The following is a 24648-nucleotide window of genomic DNA, read 5'->3' as shown; positions in this document are numbered from 1 at the left end:
AGAAAGGGGTGTGGTGCGTTCTGAGATAAGTGGCACCTTTGGGTGGTACACAACTGGATAACTAGTCATATTTCAACACGTCTTCTAGCCCTCAAGTCTAAAATGTGGCAATAAAATCTCATTCAGAATGATGGCAAGTATAGCTGGAATATCTGCACAACAATTCATGATGTAAAGATCAAGCAGCCTCAAACATGGGGTCAAGTCAAACATCGGTCTGTTGTCAAAGTTTGACTGTTATGTGAAACAACAGAAATCATTTTCAGGCATACGGAGGTACAAACACATCTTCCATTGACATGAAGTGTTAACTTGTTTAAAATCATTTTCATGTTTTTAGTGTTCGACAGTAGGTGGGAACAATTATCAAGATTTTCAATTAGGTTGACTTAGTGCTTACTTTTACATAAAAAGATGATTTTATTAGCTGAATCCTATAGTCGTAAGGTGTGTTTTGATCTCTGTGCATTGACAGTATGTGTCAGTAATCAACAGTGATGTGACAAAACAATCCCAACTCTGGGTTCATTTACCAGACTTTTATGGATCTTTGGTATCACATGATCTTCACCAGCGACTATAATTCACTTAGTTGCAATGGAAATGGATCTGTTGATGAGCGAGCTCAGTAGCTGTTATGAGCATTTCAAAACGGATGAAAAGTCCTGAAAGTGCAATGGATGAAATCATAACAGCCACTGAGCTGGCATGGAAACAGAACCATCTCCATAGCAACTGAGCAAACTCCATCTGCTGATGAAGATAATGTGTAACAAGTCATGTGGAGATATACAAAGCACTAATGATGGGTTAATTTATGTCCATTAGTTGTATTAGCATATATATATATATTATAATTATTATGACAACATATGTAATAATATAATAATAACAACAGATATTTTCATTATTATTGAATGTTATTGAAGTCCACATTCAGCAGGTCAGTTTTCATTTTCCATATTTTCCCACTTTAAATTATCCAAGTGTGTTTGTAACTTTTCTCTCAGAAACCTTGGTCAACATTTGTTTTTTTAAATCTGTTCTATTACATTAAGTGACTGGAGTTGAGTCACTGTGGAAACATAGATAGAAGACACTCTTAAATGTGTGTTGTCTGACGTTTATACATAAAGACTCACAGGGTGCGACAGATGACCAGACATACAAAGCACAGTTTTACATGTATTGTGAGATATGAAAACTTTTTTCACAGGACAAATTGTGTAACACCCCGGATAACATATGCCCCTATATGGTATTTATGGTTTAATCAAGTGCTCGCTGCGTGTGAACAAAAAAGTAACGGTGCAAAGCTGCATTATTCATTGGAAAACACTCAATATCAATCAAAAATGTGTTGCTACAGTGAGGTGAAAACAACCCAATTTGGTGCATTTTATTTTTCTACTGGAAAGAAATGATCATTTACTGTTTGTGGGAAATATTTTCCTGAACCTTTGGTCCACGAGGCCTATTCTGCAGCCATTGTATATTCAAAATAAAAGGTTTTAAGTGATGTTATGTATTTGGAGAAACTGGTCCTTCAAACTCTTGAGGCACTATGAAATTAAAAATGTAGGGAGAACAACATGAAGCCCATAAATATACAGAGAGGTCACCAAGTCCCTCTCTGTTACATCCAGCGCAAAAGTCTAAGTCAAAGTTCAAGATATGCCACCTTGACGCCTAAGTTTAGGTCAGTATGTAGCCAAGTAGTCTCTTTTCTCTCCCTCCTGATCCATCTGTCACCCTCAGAACGCAGCGCAGAACGTCTTCACTGAGGCCTCAGTCGAGTTTTTTAAAGTCTTTCCGTAATTTGATCACAAAAGAAGACCCCTGCAATAAAATAAGATCTTGGATTAGGCAGAGAGAAACAGTAGGATGTTAAAGAGGAAAGCTCAAACTAAGACTAACTCACTGACTGAGAGCTGTGCCTAAATCAGCACAAACCATGCCTGACCGCCAAACATTTGGGTGGTTATCGTCCACCACAGATAAAGGCTGTTGGACTGAAGTTGCCGTGAGAGCTGTGAGTGAGAATTGGCTTCTGTATGTGGGAAGTCAAAACTTACTCAAGAGTCCAGTGGCAACTTCATTCTATTTCTGGGTAAAAGTTCAATGTAAAATGACGGAGAAGAGGTTACAGTTTAAATTCATGTGCAGAAAATGTTGTATCTTGTCGTGGTAAAATAAAAATGGTAACATGGTGTTTGAGAGGAAAACAAATGAGCGACAATTTCACCACTTTGTTTTCAGCCGTGACAACAGCAAAAGTCATATTCTGGCATGATTTTGTATAAAACAAAAAGCGCTCAAATGTCAAAACTCTAAATATTTTTACTTGATTTTGTCTCTATATTAACTGTAACAATGTTCTGGCCTTTCTTCCTTTTGAATTTCTTTGTTTCTTTCTTCCTGTTTTCTTTGCAGGCTGTTTCACTTCTATTCAGCCGAGACCCTCACACTTGCCAAGAATTCCTCACGCTGAACCAATTTAGCTTGAGCAGACTGAACGGGATTACCCCGTTGGTTTTCCTTTTTGTGAGAAAAATTGATATGAACTCCTTGGTGTTAGAACTTAAAAGGCGAATCCAAAGTGATGAAAGTGCTGCACATTCATAAAGGTCTGGCTTTTGTAAATAGAGTTCAGTACAGAGGAGAGTTGCTGTGGAGAGAGAGAGGCAGAGACAGAGTTCACTCATGACACTAACACTAATCACTAAAGCACAACCAAGGAGTCAGTTGCTTTTACTTACACAGATACCACTGCACTCACTCACTGCAGAGCTTACTTCTTCTTCCCGCCTAATGACATATTTTCAGTTTTTTTCTTCTGTGCCTCATTGAACAAAAGACACACCTTTATGTTAGCAAGTGGTTGGATGGGTGTGTGTATGCATGTGTGCCCATGTATGTGTGTGTGTGACCCCACCCATGTGAAACAAATTGCATTACTGATAATTTGTAGTGTTTGGTAGCTCCAGGTGGAAAGCTTAAATTACACTGTGCAGATTGACTTGCATTTGCTCTCTAGATGCCTCCTTCTCACAACAACAACCTGTATCACTGCTGCTGTTTTAACCCCTTACACTCTGATTCAAGGCTAAACTGGCAGTGTGCTCCAAACTAAATTTTATTTAATATGTCCACACAGGCACAGCGACATCAAGTGTCACTTTTGCTCAAACTGGTCACATTCCCAGTCTTTTTCACTGCATCCCCTGAGGTCACAATTTGAACTTGTCACTGTATGATTGTATGACAAAAAATAACAATAATATTCTGATATTGAGATAATTGTGATCTACGATTATAATTGTGATTCTACGGAAGCTGAGAACGGCTAATAACAAAGCTAATTTTTTCGTGATAATGGATTAATTGATCTTGTAGCCTTCTCTTGAAATGAAATGACAGAAACTGATCTGAATGTTATCTCCAACAGAAAGACACAATGCAATTTCTGCCTGATTAACATTATAAGTAGTCTAATAAAAGGAAACAACCTTTTGTTTTCTCGGGTAACAGGTTGATTATCTCGTTATCTCGAGATAACAAAGTAATTAACTTGTGATCTCGACATGACTTGACAAAATGATTGCAAGGATGGACTTCTCGGCTTCCGTAAATATCTCTACAACCAAAAAGTAAGAATTTTATTTAAAACTTATTTCTTATGTTGTTTATTACGACATGTTTACTATTTCTTGGCTAGGACCAGTAACTTCCTGGAGTCTCTGCTGGTGGCTTTAGGAGTCTAAGGACAGAGGGCGTCACATGCTGTACAGATTGTAAAGGGTTTGAGTCACATTTGTGATTTGTAATTTTGGGCTATGTAAATAAAGTTGACTTGATTCGACCTGCCTGCAACTAGTCAATGCCAAGAAATAATCTGGCACATAGCCCATCCTTTTTACATGTTGGTTTTAGGTTAGCTGTTTCCCCCTGTTTCCAGTTTTTGTGCTAAGCTAAGCTAACCAGCGGCTGGCTGTAGTCTTATATGTAACAGACAGATATGAGAGTGGCATCGATACTCTCACCTAACTCTCAGCAAAGTTCAACTCTCCCTAGTGCTACAAACTATTGACAGCTTTAAATGTCCAGACAATTACAGTAACAGCCACAGAAGCTGGCTGGTAAAGTGTAAGTGAAAGTGAAAGTGTATGTAGAGTATGCATGTGTGAACATTGGGATGGCATGTGTCTATGTGAACATAAACTGGTGGTATGTTACAGAGTGTCAGGTGACTAGAAACAGGTGATTTAGTCTGTCATCTTTTGAAAATAGTTTAACAGGGTTTAACATAACAATGTTTGGTTCTGAACAAAGCTTGACTGATAGATAGATAGATAGATAGATAGATAGATAGATAGAATAGAATAGAATAGGTTCTACCTCTGTCATGGCATCATCAATCTGTTTCAACTCCTCATAGTGGTCACGAGAGTCTCTCAAAGGTTGAACCATGATCTCCTCAATCTGAGGGAACAGCTGCTGGACACCACAGTAAGATCATTAACTGTTAATCAGTGTGTGTATTTGTAAAGGGACACATCTGTACACACATTGCCCTACCTTCATGACCGTCTCAAACATTGGGATGAGGACAAACTTGATGAATCCGATCTGAGCGGTGGGCTTGGTGACTTTATCTCTGTCCATGAAGGGAGCCACGGGGAGACCCTCAGACTTCTCCCTGTCGCTCTGGGAAGCACACAAGTGGAAGTATTGTCAATTGATGTAGTGAACTTAAGTTATCATGAGTAGCTAGTGCTCACAGTGCGCTTTTTCCTTCATCTGAGTTGACATGATAGATTTAGATAATGGATTTCCGAGTGATGCGAAAGCTTTGGTTGAGGTCACCTGCATGAAGTACTCCTCCAATAGGCAGTCCACCCATGGCTCGGCTACCTCAGTTGGCCTCACTTCGTTGGAAATATCACAGCACTTGATCAAAACCATCTTCAGCTGGAAACACAAACACACGCACATGTACAAACATCCACGCAACACCCACCCCCCCGGACACAAAAACACAGAATAAAGAAGCCTATTCATCATCAACACACACAACCATGTCGAAGACCATCTACTGTGTTGATGTGACTGCTTTCCCAATTACGCTAATACAATCCATTCGGCTTCTGCAGATTACAGCACACTCAACAGATAAAGGTCTGCTTGTGTTGAGGTCACATCTTGCATGTACAGTACGGTAAACAGCTGATGTCAGGTGGAGATGCAACGTGATCTAGTAAGGCATAATGAATACATACACATGTCACATGCTCCTCGTTGGTGAAGTCAAAGTTGTCCACTTTTTGTTTAAAGGAATCCAGTATCTCCCCGTGTCTGGCCATGTCGGTGGCCAGAATGAGGGTGATAATTGCCTGGAAATATAAGAGCGAAACAGCTTGAGATGTTTGCTGACATTTAAGTCCTAAGATTAAAAAATCGTCTTCAGTTTGATACGTAAATATGTGACAAGACTGTATAGGATTAAGATAAAACTCAGCATGCTTGCCATAAATAGACTAGTGCGAGTTTCACTGTCACATCTCACCTGTCGGATCTGTTTGAATGCCTCAGGGTCCACATTTGCAAAAATGTTGCACTCAGGAAGAGAAATGATCTGGAAGGCTACAGCACAGTGATGGTTCTCCAGCGGAGATATATCGTTGTAGCGCACTGCCAGCTCTGTGCGGGCATTGATTTGGTACCTGATGGATGGATGACACAGGTGAATGGATGGACTGGCAGTATATTCCCATGAAGCTTCCCTGATAAGAGAGGTCCATGTCTGCTCGAAACTTCAAAAACAACATGATGATCTGAATCGGCGTGTTTTCATACCTGAACTCTCTCCGAGCTGAACTACTTTCACAGTTCATTGACAACAGTGGTGTGTTGAGGATGTCAAAACATACTGGGGTCAATGGGCATCTGCATTGCTCTACATGTCAACACCCCTACAGACAGAATAGTGAGTCTTACGTGTTGTTGTAGCCAGGGTGGTCCAGGTCATGACACACTGCAGCTGTCATTAGGATTCCCATATCTGTGAGAGTCAGCTTCTCCTGGACAACAGTGTAAATGAAAGGTGTTACTACAAATGTTCAGTCTTGACATTTTTTAGTTGGCATCCTTAAACATATCTTGTAAGAAATGGTGGGTTTTTGCGACAGACATTATTTTGTAAAGATGCATGTTAAATGGTTGATAATTCACTTGAATAATACCCTTGACATGCATGAACACACACATACCCACAAACACACGCCATACCTGTAGGTTGCAGAGGTGAATCATGCCGTACATCATCTGACTAACGCAGAAGCAGTGACGAAAGTTGTGGAAAGGGTTGTTACGGTAGTTCTCCTGAATTGCCAGCTGGAAGGCAGAGAATTATTCATTAAGTGACTGATGGCAGAATCTTAAATCAAGTATTTCCGGCCTTTGATAAGTATTGTGTAATCTATGTCAGAGCGCTGATGCTACTCTCAATTAAAGGCATGTTTGAAATCTGCACCATGTGCTTTGCAGTGTACAGTATATCCTCATGTTCAGATGTCCTTTAACTTTACCAGCCAGCGTTTGAGTGTGATGGGGTTCATGTTGAATTCCTTCACCAGTCCCAAGTCATGGTACATATACTCCAAACAACTTAGCATCTGCAGCCACAAAGGAAGAGAAAAGACATTCAGACATCAGTCACTTGGATAACATGGAATAGCTAACTGAGTTATGGAGAGGCAATATCAACAAACCTCATTGTGTTCCCAGTGCCAGACATCGAATGTTGGCTTCTTGAGCGCCTCAACAGTCTCCTGAGACAGTGTGTACTGTGTATGCCAAATAAACAAGGCCATCAGAACTCCAAAAGATGCTGCAGAGGTCCAGAGAGTTAGCCTTGTCTAATAGTAATGAAGATATTAGCCCCAGTGGACATACCTTTGGGTAATTGGGGACATCTCGTCTAGGAGTGACCTTCTTCCCATCGTCTGAGAAGTTGTACTTGCATGGACAGTTTACTCTGAATTTAAAAGGAAAGAAGTCCAAAAAGATTATAGGTTTATTTGACATCAATTTTACATGATTTGGTTTCTGTTGATATCTGGTGTCTAATGTCTAACTTTATTCTTCATTTCACCTGCCACCACCTCTTGAAGTCATCTCATCCCGTAGCTTCTTCAGATCATTTTTACACTTCTCAATCTCCACCACCTTCAAGCCCTCCACTGAAACAAGATGACAGGAAGTATCACGGTTTGGCTTCAAGTTGTATTGCATCAGAAAGGGATTTTCTAAGGGGACTATTTCTGTTTGAACTACGTGCAGTAAAATGTACCACTTACGTTCCACTCTCTTCTCCAGCATTGCTAGCCTGTTGGTGACCTCAGTCTTCAACTCGTTGATGCGAAAGGCTCTGAGAGGAAAGTGAATGACAAGAATGACATTTATTTCACATGGTTCATTGGTCATAATGACAAAATGTAACTGGAATGGGGCCTACAAAATAAGTGACAAAGGTGAAAGAACCTGTTGTCTGATTTAATCTCTAACCTCTATGGGTTGTAGCATGTATGATCATTGAAAACCACTGGTGTCAGGTATGTGTGTGAGGTATGTGTGAGGGTGGGGAAGGGCAGGCCTCAGCCATAACATAACATAAACAACTGAGGCGGTACCTGCTGAACTGCTCAGCCACCTGGGACAACACGTTCTGAAACATGTCCTCCTTCTCTGCAGACATAAACACACTCCTGATAAATCAGTGTGAACAGCAACGTGGTTTTCAAGCTCATTACATTCACAGCAGTACAGTGAAGGATAATAAAGATTCTGATTGACAGTTTACCTCCAAGTTGACCAGTAGACAGAGGGACAACTTTGTACAAGGAGCTGTGAGGAAGTCAAAAGGGCAGTTATTATTCCTATTTCTTGACATCAGCAATGTCTTTATATTGACAGAAGAATGTCACCCCAAGGTTAATTTAGTAGCTGTTGAGTAGATATGGTTGAAGGCTCTGGAGCAGCTACTAAAAGAACCTTGGCGTAAGATTGTTTTGTCAGCTACAATTTCAAAGGTAACAAATAAAATCTCAATCACAATTTGTAAAAAAAGAAAAAAAAAGAAGGAAAAAAAAGCCTGTGAAATGTAATTATTCGATTTTTATACAAATACAATATCATAGTGTTGGTATCTTACTTTGGAGAGTTGGTGGGCATGGTGGGATCTATGGAGACCAGGGCACCTTCTGGGTCCACCATCATGATGGCAGTGTTCCTGCAAGGGAGAGGACGAGAGGAAAAGTGTGAAAAGTAGAAATACACTCATTAGTTTTACACTATTTCTCAAACTATAAAGTCTTTTGAGAATTTAGATATTTGGACTATTTTGTTAAATATCATATTAGAGTTAAACAGAAATTATCTACAACAAAAACAATGGTTTTGGGTGCCCTGTAGCTCACCTGGTAGAGCAGGTGTCCCTTTTACAAAGGGATTTGATTCCAGCCCAGGGCCCTTTGCTGCATGTCACCCCCTCTCTCTCTATCTCCCACCTTTCTTCTCTATCACTATCAATTAAAGGCAAAATGCCCCAAAAAATAATCTTGAGAAATATTTGTTGTCGTATTGTTTCATGTAACTATAGAATATATTATCTCCTATATTATAAAGTAGAGTCAGAAAGACTTTGGCTTGCTGAAAGAAAGAGGGAAGAGAGCCAACTGTCTATAAAAAGTTTATTTTCCTCAATAAAAGCAGAACAGAACTAAAGTCAGATGACGACTTCTTCTTGCTTTTCTCATTTCTCATTATCTGCTTTGATGTGCATGGCTAATGCAGCCTGTCTGTCTGATTATTACGTGCAAGTGTTTGTTGTATGTCATTGGCTGCTGTACTGCATGATAACCTTGCTGCGTTGTATGATACTTTTGCGCAGCTTTATGTGATACTTTTTAATTGTTAAGAGCAGTTTTCAGTTATGCCCAGAGACACAAATGGGAAGTGATAAAGTGAATAAATAAAAAAAGCAAACAAATGGAGAAACAAAACAATACACCTGGGAATGTTAGATGAGGAACACAGAAGCTCCTTGATGTCACACGGGCTGCAGTGCCGACTGAACACCACCTGTGATGTAAACACACTTCTTTTATTGGTTTCTTAATCCACATTTAATTTAATTCATACACATATGATGGAAATGATGGCAGGAGGCTGCGGATTTACATTGAATGAATTGGTAATTGGGAATATGGTCACACAGAAGTGGTAGTATTAATTATTATCATGTCACATGTTTGTGAGAAAACCTCTTCTGTGGCCCTCAGATCCAACACAGAGCAATCTGTGTCTACATGGTTTCCAAAGGCACACCTGCACACAAACAGCTGCTCTGGTTTTGATATAAGGCCTCAGTGTTCTGACAGCGTAGGACAGCGTGTCAAATTTCATGTGTTCTTTAGACAACCGAGCCACATGGGAATGTAAAGTAAGGGTCGGTTCGCTTTTATGGTTGAATACGGTCAAGTCAGCAGAGAGGCCGATGAGAGAATGAAAAGGACAGCTGGAGTTCATGGAGCTTGTGAAGATAGCAACATTATCCACGCCTGTCATGCAATCAGCCAAGCCACAATCCTGAGTACAGTACATGTATAGAGAGTACTGCGTGGGTGCATATACCGCGTGCAAAAACTGTGATCTTACATCTTGAGGTGAGCAGGTGTAGCAGACATACATTCAGCCTCAGGCCGAGGGCTCGGGGCTCTTGAACAGACATGTGTCATCGCCAGCTCTCTACTTGAAGCACTCTACATCACCAGATCAGTGTTGCATTTATCTGCACCTCAGTATGTTTGGAACGCTGAAACATGAAACCCAAGCCTTGAACCATTTGTCACGACTGTTTAAAATGATCACTGAGCTGTTGCTCTGCTGCTGTTATGATTAAAAAGCTGAAAGAAGTCAGTGTTATTCACATTTTGTCTTTCCTGTATCACCACTGATTAATAGCTTAATTTCTGCTTCTGGAAACTTAAGCGTGAGGAAAGAAATAGATGTAAATTCACATTTTCGCTCATATGCAGCAGAACTGTAAGGCAGCAGAAATGATTGCTGGTGTGTAAGCTGTTAGCAGCAGGTGTTTGGTTCTGTCAGTAACACCTGTAAGCCAAACTGCACTGCATCACCTTCTAATTATAGCTCCTCCTCAGGTGAGGTTAGTCTGCTGGGGATACCTTCCAAGTGCCAAGAAGGTGAATTAAAAAATGGAATTATTTAATTGCCATAGTTAAAGTTTATTAAGGTTGGTTTTATAATTAAACCCATCATTAAACCTTAATGTCTTAAAATGAAAGCAATCAATACGAATTTTAATTTACTGGATGAGCCCGAACTGTGATGATTTTAAACATATTTTCAAATGTTTGTGATGCCAAAACGACTTAATTGATTTTGTCTACAGTTAGATACCTAATCCACAATTTTCTTATACTGGAGATACAATTTTGCAACAACCTTTAACATTTTTTGAGCCATTGAAAATATTAAATCTGTATGTGCTTCCGTTTATTGCCAATCATATTTACAGTATATGGCACAGTTTGCTGGCAAAAAAATAAAAAAAGCTTAATGTTTATTCACAGTACATTTCTAATAAATCGGGGACACTGAACAGATTTTTACAATGTAAATGGTAAAAAAGATCCACTGGAATTGGACCCACCTTTTGCACTTTCCCATCCACATCCAGGTAAATGGTTTTGGGGGCATATGAGGAGGAGCTGGAGCCCATGTTGACCTCCCTCTCCTCTCTTTCACACCCGCAGAGATTCTGGCTCGGAGCCCTGATCCGCAAACCTGAAGAGCTGACAACAAGGGTCTTTTCACAAGGAGCCACTACAGAAACAAAAAAGGGGAGAACACACACTCAGTACATTCATGCAGATACAGCTGAGTTTAGACTAATGCCTGATAAAAGCAATGAATCATGACACAAGGAGAGAATAAAACATCAGCATCAGGTGAGCATGCTCAGTTTAACTGTCAACAAGTGTGAAATTACATCATTTTCAAGTTTTTGCTGTTGCCAATCTCAAGTTAAAAAGAAGAAAAGAACTGATAAAAACATCAAGAAATACAAATACAAAACATTACCATGGTAAATGTAAATGTGTAAAACATGATAACTAAACTGGCCATTTTCATGTGTTATTTTCCATAATATACAGCCAGTTTCCACAATGCTATTGGATGGTAAAACACTCACTTTCAATAAATCAGAAAACATAATTATACACAGATAGTACAGTTAAAAAAAATCAAATTAATTGACGAAAAGCAAAAGCCGATCTGTTAAACTCACGGTGTCAGCAATGCCGCTTCCCCTGTGGAGACTGGAGATCCCAGGTGCTGAGGATGCAGCTGACTCACATGCAGACACGCTCAAATACAACCGCACATACGCAAAGGGAGAGCTAGAGGTGAAGAGAGAGAGAGAGAGAGAGAGAGAGAGAGAGAGAGAGAGAGAGAGAGAGGATGTGAGTGATGGAGAAGGTGAGGAAGGGTATGTGTGAGGGAGCCGGAGGGGCTTGGAGTACTATGAATATAACTGGCACTCTCACTGGTTGCTGGGGGACTGTTACTATGGAGGAAAAAAGAAAAGACAACCCTAATGTCTTGAGTGGTGCAGGTCTTTCACCTGTGCAAATGTCTTGTCTGCATAGTCTGATTCACTGTATATCACAGGGATAAAAAACACATTGCTTTATCAAATACTGAACATAAATTGTTTACTACACAGACACACATACCTGATTGCAATTATTATTAGCCTAAAGGGCATGCAGTGCTCTTCCGAAACACTGATTAGAGCACTCAACGGTGCATGGAAAATTATATCTTATCTGGGGGACTCCACTTCTAACCAAGGGGGGCCCTAATTTCAAGTGTGGCTTTGTACTTTCTGTCAGCCACTGAGCTGTACAAGTGCTGCATTTGTATGTACATATGTGTGTTATGTTCATTTGATATGCATTTGTGTTTTTTTTTCTATTTTCAATGTGTGTGTGTGTGTGTGTGTGTGTGTGTGTGTGTGTGTGTTTGTGTGTGTGTGTGTGTGTGTGTGTTACCCTCCCCGGTCCACTCATCCACTTCATTGTTGAGAACAGGTCTAGCAGATGGTTTGGTCAGATGAGTTCAGTAGAGCACTTGAGAACATTTCAAAGTGCATTTTATTTTTAGCAACAATTTACAACTGATCAAGTGGAGGATAAAATAATTATATAGCAAAATAAACTGGTAACATTTTGTAAAATACTTCAGACCATGTAAAACATTTGCTAAAGGTCAGGCTTGTGTTGATGCATTTAATTTCACATCATGTTTACTGTTATTGCCCAAAATCTCAAATATACACATACAGTGTTGTTTATCTTTAGACCCTCAATTTGGATGAGGAAAACTTTAATATATATATAAAATATATGTTAAGGAGAAAAAAGGGAGAAACAGCGGAGTGACCCCTCTTCCACAACAGCAGTGGTGGAAGTCAAAGTACCAAAACATTTATATAAAAATACTCCACTGCAAGTAAAAGACCTGCATTCAAAATCCTACTTAAATAGAGTGCATTAGTATTCTCAAAATGTATTTCAAGTATCAGAAGAAAAAGTACTTGTTATGCAGAACTGTCCTGTCCTGTAACTGATATATTACTATTTATTACAATAATTAATCTGTAATATGGATGCATCACTGTGTAAGAAGCATGTAGTGGAGTTTAAGTATAAAGTAGCCTAAAATTGAAATACTCAGGTACAACTAACTTGAAATTGTACTTCAGTACAGAAATGCAGTAAATGTGATGTTGCAACAGACATGCAATACGTGTAGACAGTAGTAGCAACAGTAGCTTTGTAATGTGGACAAACAGAATGACAATATTAAGTAAATTGAGCACATAACATATAATATTCAGTAAATATTAAGAGTTATATTGTGGGTCAGAGAAGATGTCAAGCAACTTCCACTTGCCACCAAGAGCTGGTAGGATTCTATTCTCTATTTCTTTTGTCCATTGACCTAAATAAAGACCAAAGTCAGTGCTCTGCAACGAGACTACCTGTTATGGACTACTGCAGGTCCTGGCCTAGACACAAAAAAAGGTTGGATAAAAGCCCTCCAACAATAAAGTCACCCTCGTCTACTGGGAATTTCACATCAACAGGCTGGTGTGAACAAGGACATTAGTGAGAAGACTCGACCAGGCAGGAGGAGGAGGTAATTAATTAGAGATGGAGAGCATCATACATCACCTCAGTTCCACTCACAAGACACCTACTCCCCACACACACACACACACACACACACACACACACGAACTGCATGCGCACAAATGTGATCTGCTCCCCAGAGTCTAATTAGTGCCTTTGCTTCCAAGCTCCTCTGCCACGCTGGAGGAGAGGTGGAGCACGATGGGACAGACTGTGTGACCAATAAAAGTGTGTTATCAAAATAGATTAAAAGCAATTTCCAAGCCCAAAAAGAATGGCCCACTTTCATTATCGAAGGACATTTAATTTTCCACTTACTGTAAGCCACAAGTGATTATGCACATGTTGGTGTGCCTGCTCGTCTGTGTTCATGATGCTGTATGTGTATTCATGAGTCTGTGTGCCAAGGAATAAATTGTGTCTCAAATAGAACAAAGACCGCAAAGCCCAGATCAAAACAGGCGGATCTGATTTGCTTATGTAACCGCAAGACTCATCACACCTTCAGTAATGGAAGATACATTTCAGGATAAAAGCAATAAATGAAATAATGCAGATTTTCATGACAAAAGACGTCCAGCTGGACGTCTGAAGGGAGAACACATTATCCTGATAATAGTGATGGACCGGGCCACTTTGTGTGAGTGTGTGTGTGTGTGTGTGTGTGTGTGTGTGTGTGTGTGAGTGTGTCACAAGCTTTTACAACTGAATACAGTTCAGCACATCCTTTAGTCTTTAATCTTTTAGGTCTTTTTATTCCATGCTTCCTCTCAGTGTGCGTCAGTAGGATAAAAAAGGAAACAGTATACTGATGATAAAAACTCCATACCAATAAATTATTACTCTTATACAAGGATATACAAGGATTGCCATATATTGTAAAGCCATTTGTTCTGTCCATTGTCCATAATCAAGAAGAGTCTATTTATGGAAAATCAACTGTAGTCTAAATTATTGCATGGACATTATTAAAATCAGAAAATATAAACTGATCAACCACATCAACATTGACCTAAAGCCTCTTGAAGTTAATTAGCTCACAGTTTCTATATTCATTATTATTTTTAGATACAACTGTAGGTTCAAGCACAGCTTGATCCTCACTTACCTTTGAATGTCAAGAGTCAGAGGCACGTCATGAGTCAACCAGTTGCTTGTGGATACCGTCTTTAAAGCGAAAGGGCAAAACAGTTGTGACAAAATGTCAACGGCTACACTTCACATTTTAAAGAAAGTAAAAAAAAAAAACTTAAATAAAAAATGAATTTATAAGTAAATCTTTCTCTTTGGAACTCAAGTGTGCATCGAAATACAATATTTGAAGAAATGTGTGGGCGACACCTAATGGACCAGAAAGGAATTACAACCATACTGCAGACCACAGCTCCGTGGCAAGAAAAAAGTAGGTAAAGCATTTCTACTTGGTATTACTTTGCTGTATGGTCTGTGAGACACTGACAACAATGCAATAAAGTAATCAAATTTCACTAGAGCGTAATAACCTAAAATTAATGTTTTTTTTTTAGCAGGGTTGTGGTGGAGAATGTTACCAAATTAATGACAATCTACAAACTATTTGAACTGTTTTTATTTCCTTAGGTTATATGATGACCTAATGTTGAACAAGAATACACTTTGTGGTTTAATTGATTAAAAGAAAAAAATAAAATAAAAAAAACAAAACAAAACAAAACACCCGACCCAAAACTATTAACTTACATATGTACAGGTACTTATCAAAAGTTCCCAGTAATATTCATAATTCCTCAAGAAGCAAAATATATACCAGAGCTGGAAATTCTTTACTGTCTCAGCATCATATACGTGATATAGTACATGCTGGTGGACAGAATATATACTTTTTAGAGTATAGAGAAATATTTTGCATAACCACAGGGAAATAGGTGATAAATAGTGGAATATAAAGACAAAGAGTTAGCTGAAAGTGAACTCATCTCTTATCCTAGTGCATCAAATCCATGATCCTCGTAGCAGGATGCAACAAACTATACATGTACTTTACATATCACAGAATGAAAACATACATCCAGGCCGTTGTCACTGCTGTGATGGACAGTGAGTCTGATCACAAGGGTCTAGACACTCTGCCTCTACAGGCAGGTGGCTGGTTGGGATGCCCACTGGAGGACGGACTTTTCTTATCGGGCTGAAACTGCGTGGAGATGAACCGGGGGAGTGAGCAGGAGAGCGAACAGGGCGTAGGGGAGGACCTGGAAGGGGTTGTGGGAGAGGCTGTGCCAGTGGTGAGGGGCTGCGGGGGTATCTGCGTGGGGCAGACCAGATGGGCCGCTCAGTTCTGTTGGAGGCGGGCGGAAGGACTGGAGCGTAGGTAGCAGGAATGCTCATTTCTGATTGGCTGACAGCATTGCCAGAGCATTCTTCCAAACGCTCCAGAGTCTCCTGAACCAAGATGGAGATGCATGTGTTACAATCACTATCAGCTGTGGTGTTTTATCTGAGATCCTCATTTTAATGAAGCTATAATTTGTACCAAAACATCAACTGGGGCATGTTTTTATCCATGATAGCAGCATGGCTCTATGGATGGCAATGTTGGTCCGTCCACCACTATGGTCCAGACTGAAATATCAACAACAACAACCATGACATTTTGTACAGACATTCATGGTGCCCAGAGGATGAATCCTATCGTTTACCTGTAGCACTACCAGCAGGTTGACATTTGTCGTTTATAGTGAAATATCTAAACAACCATTGGGTGGATTGCCATGAAATTTGGTACAGACATTCGTGTTCCCTCTCAGGATGAATTGCAACAACTTCAATGATTGTTTAACTTTTCATTTAGCACCATCATCTGGTCAAAATGTAAATGTTTGCAAAACTTTTGTTCATGCCTAATTACTTCCAAAACTAATGACATTCTCATCTGTCACAGTTGTACTTTGTGTTCAGTGTGTGTGTTTAGCGAATGTTAGCTGGTAACATGCTAAACTAACATGGTGAACATGATGTAAATTATACCTACTAAACATCAGCATGTTAGCATAGGTGCTAGCATGGACGTATAGACTGTTAGTCTTGTGTCATTGTAAAGCTGTCAATGGCTCACATAGATGCTAAATGGAAATGTTGGAAATAAATGAGTGACTTACATCTTCATTGAGAACATAAAGAGGCATGGGACTCCTTCGACCAAGTGTAGTTGGTTTGGGAACAACATCAACTGCAAAAGATATAGTATATAATATCTATTCATATAATATTTCTTTTAGTATTGTTAGTAATGTGATATGTTTTAAAGATTAATTACGAAATAATACAAAATATAAAGGTGTTGAACACATTTTAAGATGATCTAATGTAACCGTTGCTCACCATCATGGCCATTTTCACTCTGCTCCACATATATGGGAGCTCTTTGGGGGACAGGTCGATGCTTCTTTCTACAGCAGGAAAAATAAACAGCTTAAAACACTTCCAAACCTTGCTGCTAAATGGGAGCTCATACAAGCTACAGGTCACTGTGTTTATTGCTTTTTCACCAAATGTTCAGAGTATGGTGACTCCGTCGAGCTACTTTAGATTCTGGTCACATCCTCAAGTGCAATATCAAAGCCAGTGAGAGAGAAGGGGAGAGAGAGAGGGGGAGAGAGAGGAAGAAAGAGAGAGGGAGAGAGAGAGAGAGAGAAGAGAGAGAAGAGGAGCGAGAAGAAAGAGTAGCTCTCACTTGGATGGTTTCCAACAGGCGCACACTGTCACCAGGGTGATTAGGAGGAATATGCCACCGGTGGACAGGATGATGTATAGCGAGCTCCGTCCTAAACCAGAGTGATACAGACAAGAACACAAAGAAAGAAAGAAAGAAAAGTTTGTGTCTATAAAAGCAGGGCAATGCAATTTCCCTCACTCTGAACCACTGACTTGTACCTTTGCTTCACATGTAACTTCAAAGCTTGACCTGCTTTACAGATATATTGCATGCAAAACCTCCATCAATCTATTCCTATTTTTCTCTTTGACGGTGGAAAAGTAAAGTTTTCAGGATTAGTTGTGTCTTCAAGGGAACATTTGTTAATTTGGAACATCCTTTCTTCTTTCAGACTGTAAGCTCATAAGGAAACATGGCCAGGATATGGAGCATGCAGAAAATTAGATTTTTATTGTCTTTTTCACATTGCTTGCCAAGTCTTTTGAGTATGCTGGCATGAATGAGGTGCAGTGAAGTAACACATTAGGGTAGTCACTTTGAGACTTTGTGCCATGCTGCTACGCATGCAAGAGGGAATAGAGAGCAGTTTGAGGGCCTGTAGCTGTCTCTTCATGCAGCACATCACAGTACAGCAATAATGAAGTCGGGATTACTGAGGTCCACTGAGGCAAAGCGTCCTCCCCAACTGACTTCTTTTTCGGCCCCCTCCTCATAAATAACTGTCCATTCATTGGATTAGACTGCCTCTCCCTCTCTCTCTCTCCCTCTCTCTCTCTCTCTCTCTCTCTCTCTCTCCCTCTCTCTCTCTCTCTCTCTCCCTCTCTCTCTCTCTCTCTCAGCCTGACATGTGGCTCTATACTGGCGCCCAGTAACAGCCGCTGTGGGCCAACTCTGCTGCACTCAGCCTGGATTTGCACTTGTTGTAAACAACATTGTTAGAGCGGCAGGCATGCTTGTGTATGGGGTCAGCATGAGATGATAATTGCTCCTGCTAGCTACTGAAAATGGATGGTTGTTGAACAATGAGCTAAAACATGTACAGTTTTCATAATTAGATTCTTCAAATTTATTAGACCTAGAAACCAGCACTGGAATGTACATTTACTCAAGTAATTAAGTACAATTTTGAGGTACTTTCACAATTTCTATTTTATGCTACTTTATACTTATTGTAATATTGTACTTTTCACTCCACTGTATTTATGTGACCACTATACTTACAAGTTAGTTCGCAGATTGAGACAAAACATATTATCATCTCATTAAATATGATGCATTTTTATAGATTCAACTTCCCAACCGTATGTAAAATAGTTTACATTAAATCCACCAAGCAGCTACAACATTAAAATTCTGCTTACACATTATTGCACAGGTAATAATGATCTAATATTATAATATACTGTAGAACAACACTGAACAGAGTCATTCTGCATAAGAGTACTTTCACATTTGACACCTAAAGAACATTTTGCTGATAATACCTCTGTACATTTACTTAGGTAAAATCTTGAAAGCAGAACATTTACTTGTAGTGAAGTATTTTTACACTGTGGTATTGTTACTTTTACTTAAGTAAAGGATCTGAAAACTTCTTCCATCTCTGCTAGAAACCCATCTGTTACTATACCATCACCTCTTCATCCTTAGTGTAAACTTGTATAACTTGAGATCCTACCGGTGTAACATGCCACCTACTGTAGACAGTGAGCTTGACAGGTATGCTCTTCATGCTGCTGATGGGATTCTCCAGTGTGCAGGCGTAAATGTCATCATCTGACATCAGCACGCGCAAGATGGTCAGCACCTTTTGGTCATGTGAAAGCAGCAGACGTGAGTCATTGGTCAGCACCTTGCCTCCCTTCAGCCATCCGTAGACGGGCTTTGTGCCGTTATCGTGGGAACAGTGGAGGTTAAAGTGCTCGCTGTACTCGAGGACAGACGAGGCCATCATCTGGACGTAAGGTTTGGACACAGGCACTGAGGAGGAGGACAGGACAAAGACATGAGAGGGCGGTTGACCTCTAGTTACATAAGAACAACTGATGAGTTGAATCCCATAGCTCTGGAAGTTGTTATCGTTCAGTGTGTTAAAAAGAACACCACCAACACTGTGAATCACTCTGTATCATGTTCTGACAAAACTAAACTCCAGTATTACAATTACACTGTCTAGGGCGAGATAATGTATTTTCAACCAATATTGATTTTCTTTTAGCTCATAACTCCTCTTCAGTGTCTTGCTCTGATTGCTCAGATGCTTTGAAATATGAGAGAGCGCGGCTCTTTAAAAGGAAAGTAATTCCACACACCATCCACAGTGAGCTTGATGTAGCGCTCTCCAGTGAAGGTGTCGTCCGTGATGGAGATCTCCACTTCGTACGCCCCTTCGTCTGACAGCTGCAGGTTGTGAAGCAGCAGTGACCCATTCTCAAACACCAGGATGCGGTTGCGGTACTCTGGCCTCAGGTTCCCTATTATGTCTGTTCCTATGGACTGCACGACAGTGATGGGTTTCTCTTTGTCCCTCTTTAGCTGCCACTTGATCACAGGCTTGTCGGAGCTGCTGCTGGAGTAGCTGACTGACAAGAGGGCCTCTCTGCCCACCGTGCCCCTCACCACCTGGGTTTGGCTGGTCACATTCACCCCTGACACCTCACCTGGAAAAAACGCAAAGAGACTGTGGTGAGGTCTTGGACGGAGGAACAGGTGAATACTAAGGATAGCACGGGGTTGTTTGGGGACACAGAATAAACAAAGAACAGTCTCTTCGCAGCCTTTGATGCTCTGCCAGTGAGCAGAGATCAGAGGAATCAACTATTCACACACATTGAAATAATAGAGGGCTCATGCAAAAACACACTAATTACTGCAACACTAATTACTACTATTACTACAAGAGCAGGCATAAAAATCAGAGCCGCAAAGGGGCATGGATACAATGACCCTATACAATAACAGTGCAGTACATTTAATACAAGTACATCTACACAGGCACAGTGTGAGTACAGTATTAAGGTACTTTCATATTACTTGAATATTCCTATTTGTGAGACTTACTAGTTTCCATCACTGTCAGACTGTGTATGAATATATACTTCTTGTTTCTCCATTTATTTGATTCCCGTAGCCGCTTGTTCATTTGCATCATTGGTTTTAACTATAAAACGTTAAAATGCATCTTACATGTTGATGCATCCATAATGTTATATTCTAGTACATTTCATTTAATTTCTAATTGGTGATTTTTATTCCACAGGTTATGATCACTACGTTAACAACACAATGCAAAGATGCAACAGGGCTTTAAACAGCAAATGTGTAAGCAAGACTCTGCGTAATCAAAGTATCTAATTTTGAAATCTAATTCAAAATGAATACTTGTATTCAACCTAATTGTGCAGAGGCTGCCATTGCCCACACTTTGTTGGGAGTTGAAACAGAAAATTTTTAATATTTTCCCATAATGCCAACACTGCTTTTCCAGTACTTTTCCCACCACTGCTGAAGAACTTTGTGCTACAATATGAGACACAGTTATATATTCTATATTATTCTATCCCACTGACTTTGAATAGTTTAGATTGAGTGAAAATGACTTTTCACAAACAATTTGAATGAAACAATTGATTTCATAGGTATATATTGTGTTTTCATGGATCCAACTCAAAGAAATGCACTCATTTTGAATGTAAGCAATAAAACACAATAAAATTCTTTGTTCAAGATATTTTTTCTTGGTTGCAGACTTGATGAATAGAAATTCAATGCATTTTTGCCTTAAAACAGCCATTAGTCCGTTTACTGTAAGCTACACATGCAAATATGTTGCTCTTACTCTGGCCCATGATGTCTAATCACGTCTTGATCACTAATCTGTTTCTCAGAAACGTCCCCCAGGAATTCCTCATGACCCCTAGAGTGAACAAGTAACACACTAATTTTGATTTGTGTTCCCAAATTATCCTCCACCTCCCACAGGGATATAGGGATAAGGTATTACAGTGTGAACCACATTTCATCCTTTATAGAAGACCCCTGTCTTGGAAACCAAACACAGCAAAGCTATTATGTTCGCAGCGGAGGTTCCTATAACTCAGCTGTAGCTGGACACATGGAGGTCTAAACATTGGCTTCATGCCTGTGAGGGGCATCCTACTGTTAGGCCTCAGTGATGGAAAGATCAACCTAGAAGAGAGGGAGGAGAGAGAGAGTCTGCACTGTTCACCATTCTTTGCAGTGAGGCAGTTAGCAGGGCATCGCCTCATTACCGTGGTAACCATTTGGTCCGCCTGACAGAGGTTGCCAAGGCAATAAAACAAAGGGCATGATTGTTGGAACTAGTTTCTTCCCTCGAAAAAGAGTGAGAGAGGGTTAGAGAGGGAGAGAAAGAGAGAGAGAGGGAGAGAGAAACTCTTTGTCACTGGTGAAGTTGGAGATTGACACAGGATCCAGTGATTCTACCAAAACTGGCCTGATTGGGTAAACTGGGCCCATGGTACGGTCATGAAATTAAATCACATGTTTTTTAACCAAATTCACCTCTTACTAAACTTTTGACATCACTTTACCCCTCAAATGAAGTCATCTAAAGCTTCCCACACTCAAAAAATAAAAGCAGGCCCTGCCCTATTCACCGGCTCTCTAAAAAACCTGATATCGTCACACTTAACCTACACATCCCCTTCTTACACACCTACAATGGCCATTCCAGGCTCCTTTGAGCTGGTGATGGGGGCCCAGTACAGACCCCACCACCCATGAACGAATCCATTGTGCCGCTAGCCCGAGGAACACAAGGACAAGAAAAAACATCTGCGACTAACTTAACCTGGATTAACTTCACTTCAAAAAGAGTAAGAATTTGAGTTTTGATCTGACAAAGAATTAACATAAATAAAATAACCCAAAGACTGTAAAACACTGTAAAAGGATGTTAATTGAAATGATAATGGCCCCAGTCAGGTTTCTCTTTGCTTGTTAATAATCAGTCGGAATTTCACAATTAAAGATAAATCCAGTTGTTTTGTCGTCATCTGAAAGACACCACAATCTCAGGGTGATTCTTCATCCTCTAATCTCTGGATGGCACTAACAAATGTTTGGACTTACCTGTGAAGAGAAGGAGGAGGAGGAGGCCGAAGAGCGTCAGTAGTGGAGGAATGTCTGTAAAACTGTCGCCTGTAGAGGAGGTCTTCCTCTCCACCTTCATCTTGTGTCCTGGGCAGAGTCTTTCTCCCACTTAGTGAGCATGGTTTAACCACCCTGGGCACGTCTCTGTGGCTCAACACTCTGTCTCTCCACTGCCTGCCTGCAACACTGGCCTCTGCCTGGTCACACTGAGCCCCACTCTCCTCACAGCACCCCAGTCACAACCAACAACAGCCAACTGTGTGTGTGTGTGTGTGTGTGTGTGTGTGTGAGAGAGAGAGACAGAGACATAGTGTAGATGAGCTTCTCTCTTCCACTCCACATTGCCCTTTCAGAAAGGAGCTCAAAGAAAATAGTGTTTGCTTTTTTAGGCGGGTTATTTATCTTAAAGTGTCTGTTATTTGTCAAAGATTCCTGTAAAAAGAAAATAAGAGCTGTCTTTTTTTTTTACACTCTAAGTAAACCATTAAAGATTTGATATCAATATCAAGTTGAGCTACTTTACAAGAATTCCTGCTGGGAAGAACTACTGTACTTCAGCCAAAACAGCCGCTCTAAGAGGAGCCCACTTAAAGCTCTGAAATGTCCGAGTTTGAAAAACAACTCACTTCCCCCCTCACTGGCCCACTTTTGTCACATTGTGCAAACTCCTCTCTGGACTGGAGCCTCACAATAAACTCACAATTTGTCACTTGGCAACCAACCCTGCTGCTGACCCATTCACAAAACACACAAAGCCTTGGAGCATTTTTCCACGGTACCGTTCAGGTACATGATCCCTGGTACTGTACCTGACTGAGAGCGTCATACTGATGAGCAACAAATAAAGAAAACAAAATAAAAAGAAAGTGTTTGTACCTGCTTTGTACTCTAGGTGGTGCAGAAGCTACATGAAGGCAGTGAACTGATGGACCGTTGGAGGAGGCAATGCTTTAAGAGAAGCTGCCAACAACTGTGTTGGCCATGTATTGATGTTAAAGTTGTTTGCTCATTTTCTTTTTCTCCTGTCATTTAAATATCCAATATGCATGTGAAAAAACAAATCTGTCAAAAGGTGTAAGTAAAACAAAAGGGAAACACCAGGTACTCTTCAGGAAAAAGACAGGAAGCCTGACAACAAAAAAAAACAACATCTGAGAACAAGGATTTTAGTGCTTTGGACCTTTCTCCTGTCTACCAATGAGCGTCTTGTAAGCTGGCCTGTCACTTTTTATTAAATCAGACATGAGGCCTTGTGTAAAATTGCCCATATGTTACATCAGTCATTTGACTGTGTTTTGGAGATTAAGGCATTAGCTTGTATGCATTGATGAGTCAGTTGCATTATAAGTAATCTCTCCCACTTTCTGGTAAGCAGTCTTTTGTTTAGAGCTTTTTAGAGCATTTTGTTTGACAACAAAGGGAGGTTTTATGCAGAGGAGGAAGGCATGGTTTATAGAAAGCACCAGGAATGTGGGCCCAGCTGCTGTTCACCACCACTCTCCCAGGCCTCAGACTCCCGTGTAGTCGGCCATCAAAGCCGAACCTCTCCCCTCCACCTCTGGCCTCGCTAAAAGCAGCACCTCCCTCTTCCTCTCATCTTCTAAAACACTCTAAATCAAGGGAGACTCTTTCCAGTCAATAGAGGAAGAGAGAGGGAGCACAGACACAGCACTGTGTGTGTCTCAGTCAGTTTGGGTGCATGTGCAGTGACAGAAACCATTGTCACGTTTAGCCCACAACAAAACTGATGTCATCCTGCGTGACTCAGGCATACAGATGTGACAAAGTGTGTCTTTACGATCACATCTTTATTTTTCACATCTTTGATCCATTAGTTGTATATGCAGCTGTGGCAATAAAGGCCACTCATTTACATCCCTTCATTACTGCTAAGTTGTGTAACCTACTTAGTATTAAAGATACTGCATCTTCTAAGATGGCGAGGCCAGTGGTATAACCACTGGTAAGCAGATAATTGCGCCCCCTGCTGTTTGTCCTGGCTTTTTCATCTCTAATTATCACCCAGGAGACCACAAAGATTTTTCTTTTCTCACTGACAAGCTATCCGAGAAAGAGAACAAACCAACCAAGCAGATCTTTCATATGATCTACTCCTAAGATAGTCCACATCCAGCTTAACAAGTTGTAAAAGGAAGGGACAGGGCTATTAATCTCTGCTTCAGTTTGGAAAGTTTGTATTTATGTGCTTTACATGACTCACATGAGGATCTATTAAGACCCTAACCAAAACACTTTTCACTTTTTTTTTTCTTTTTTGAAAACCTGTCTTTTCCCCTACTCTCAGAATTCAATCTACAGCACCAAGTGGGTGTTTTTCTATGTTTGGAGGTGTGCAGATTATTGATTGTTCACCCACAGTCATTAAAGAGACAGGAGAACGTGGCCATGGCACCTCTGGGACTGAGTAGGAGAAAAGAGAGAATAGGTCCATATAAAACCCATAGAGGATATTTATGAGAGCGTGGCGGAGGAGGAATGTCAGCCTGAGAAGGAAGTGCTTTGCTCTCTGGCTTTGCA

General features: G+C 40.3%; 2 protein-coding genes across 3 annotated transcripts; both read right to left on the bottom strand.

Moving 5' to 3' along the window:
- Positions 1–2791: 2791 nt before the first annotated feature.
- On the bottom strand, positions 2792–10804 carry pde9ac (phosphodiesterase 9ac). 2 transcript variants are annotated; one of them, XM_070905597.1, is made up of 18 exons: positions 10736–10804; positions 9071–9141; positions 8213–8290; positions 7862–7905; positions 7692–7746; positions 7359–7429; positions 7154–7241; positions 6955–7036; positions 6771–6845; positions 6588–6674; positions 6289–6393; positions 5998–6080; positions 5567–5723; positions 5280–5393; positions 4867–4971; positions 4579–4707; positions 4399–4494; positions 2792–2842 (listed from the first exon to the last, which is right to left on the bottom strand). In XM_070905597.1, the coding sequence occupies exons 1-18, from the start codon at positions 10802–10804 to the stop codon at positions 2792–2794; spliced, it is 1560 nt and encodes a 519-aa protein (XP_070761698.1). The 2 variants fall into 2 exon arrangements, with proteins under 2 accessions (XP_070761698.1, XP_070761699.1); XM_070905598.1 differs by having other exon boundaries at positions 6955–7034; positions 7164–7241.
- Positions 10805–15341: 4537 nt separating this feature from the next.
- hepacama (hepatic and glial cell adhesion molecule a) lies at positions 15342–22189 on the bottom strand. Its single transcript, XM_070906462.1, has 7 exons — positions 22090–22189; positions 19290–19637; positions 18676–18957; positions 16996–17086; positions 16644–16711; positions 16421–16491; positions 15342–15704 (listed from the first exon to the last, which is right to left on the bottom strand). Exons 1-7 carry the CDS (start codon positions 22187–22189, stop codon positions 15342–15344), a joined length of 1323 nt encoding a protein of 440 aa, XP_070762563.1.
- Between the last annotated feature and the right edge of the window lie 2459 nt (positions 22190–24648).

Source organism: Enoplosus armatus, chromosome 5 (assembly GCF_043641665.1).
Source record: "Enoplosus armatus isolate fEnoArm2 chromosome 5, fEnoArm2.hap1, whole genome shotgun sequence".
In the NCBI taxonomy this organism is placed as follows: domain Eukaryota; kingdom Metazoa; phylum Chordata; class Actinopteri; order Centrarchiformes; family Enoplosidae; genus Enoplosus; species Enoplosus armatus.
This window is presented reverse-complemented; position numbering and strand designations above follow the sequence as displayed.

Excerpts from the sequence above, each read along its gene's own strand:
- pde9ac (XM_070905597.1), bottom strand. The coding sequence starts at position 10,804 with ATGGGCTCCAGCTCCTCCTCATATGCCCCCAAAACCATTTACCTGGAT. Across the intron at positions 6,675-6,770 it reads GGCACTGGGAACACAATGAG|ATGCTAAGTTGTTTGGAGTA; the intron begins GTTTGTTGATAT and ends TTGTGGCTGCAG. Across the intron at positions 4,495-4,578 it reads TGTTTGAGACGGTCATGAAG|CTGTTCCCTCAGATTGAGGA; the intron begins GTAGGGCAATGT and ends GGTGTCCAGCAG.
- hepacama (XM_070906462.1), bottom strand. The coding sequence starts at position 22,189 with ATGAAGGTGGAGAGGAAGACCTCCTCTACAGGCGACAGTTTTACAGAC. Across the intron at positions 16,712-16,995 it reads GCCTGTTGGAAACCATCCAA|AAAGAAGCATCGACCTGTCC; the intron begins GTGAGAGCTACT and ends TTCCTGCTGTAG. Across the intron at positions 15,705-16,420 it reads TTTATGTTCTCAATGAAGAT|GAGACTCTGGAGCGTTTGGA; the intron begins GTAAGTCACTCA and ends ATCTTGGTTCAG.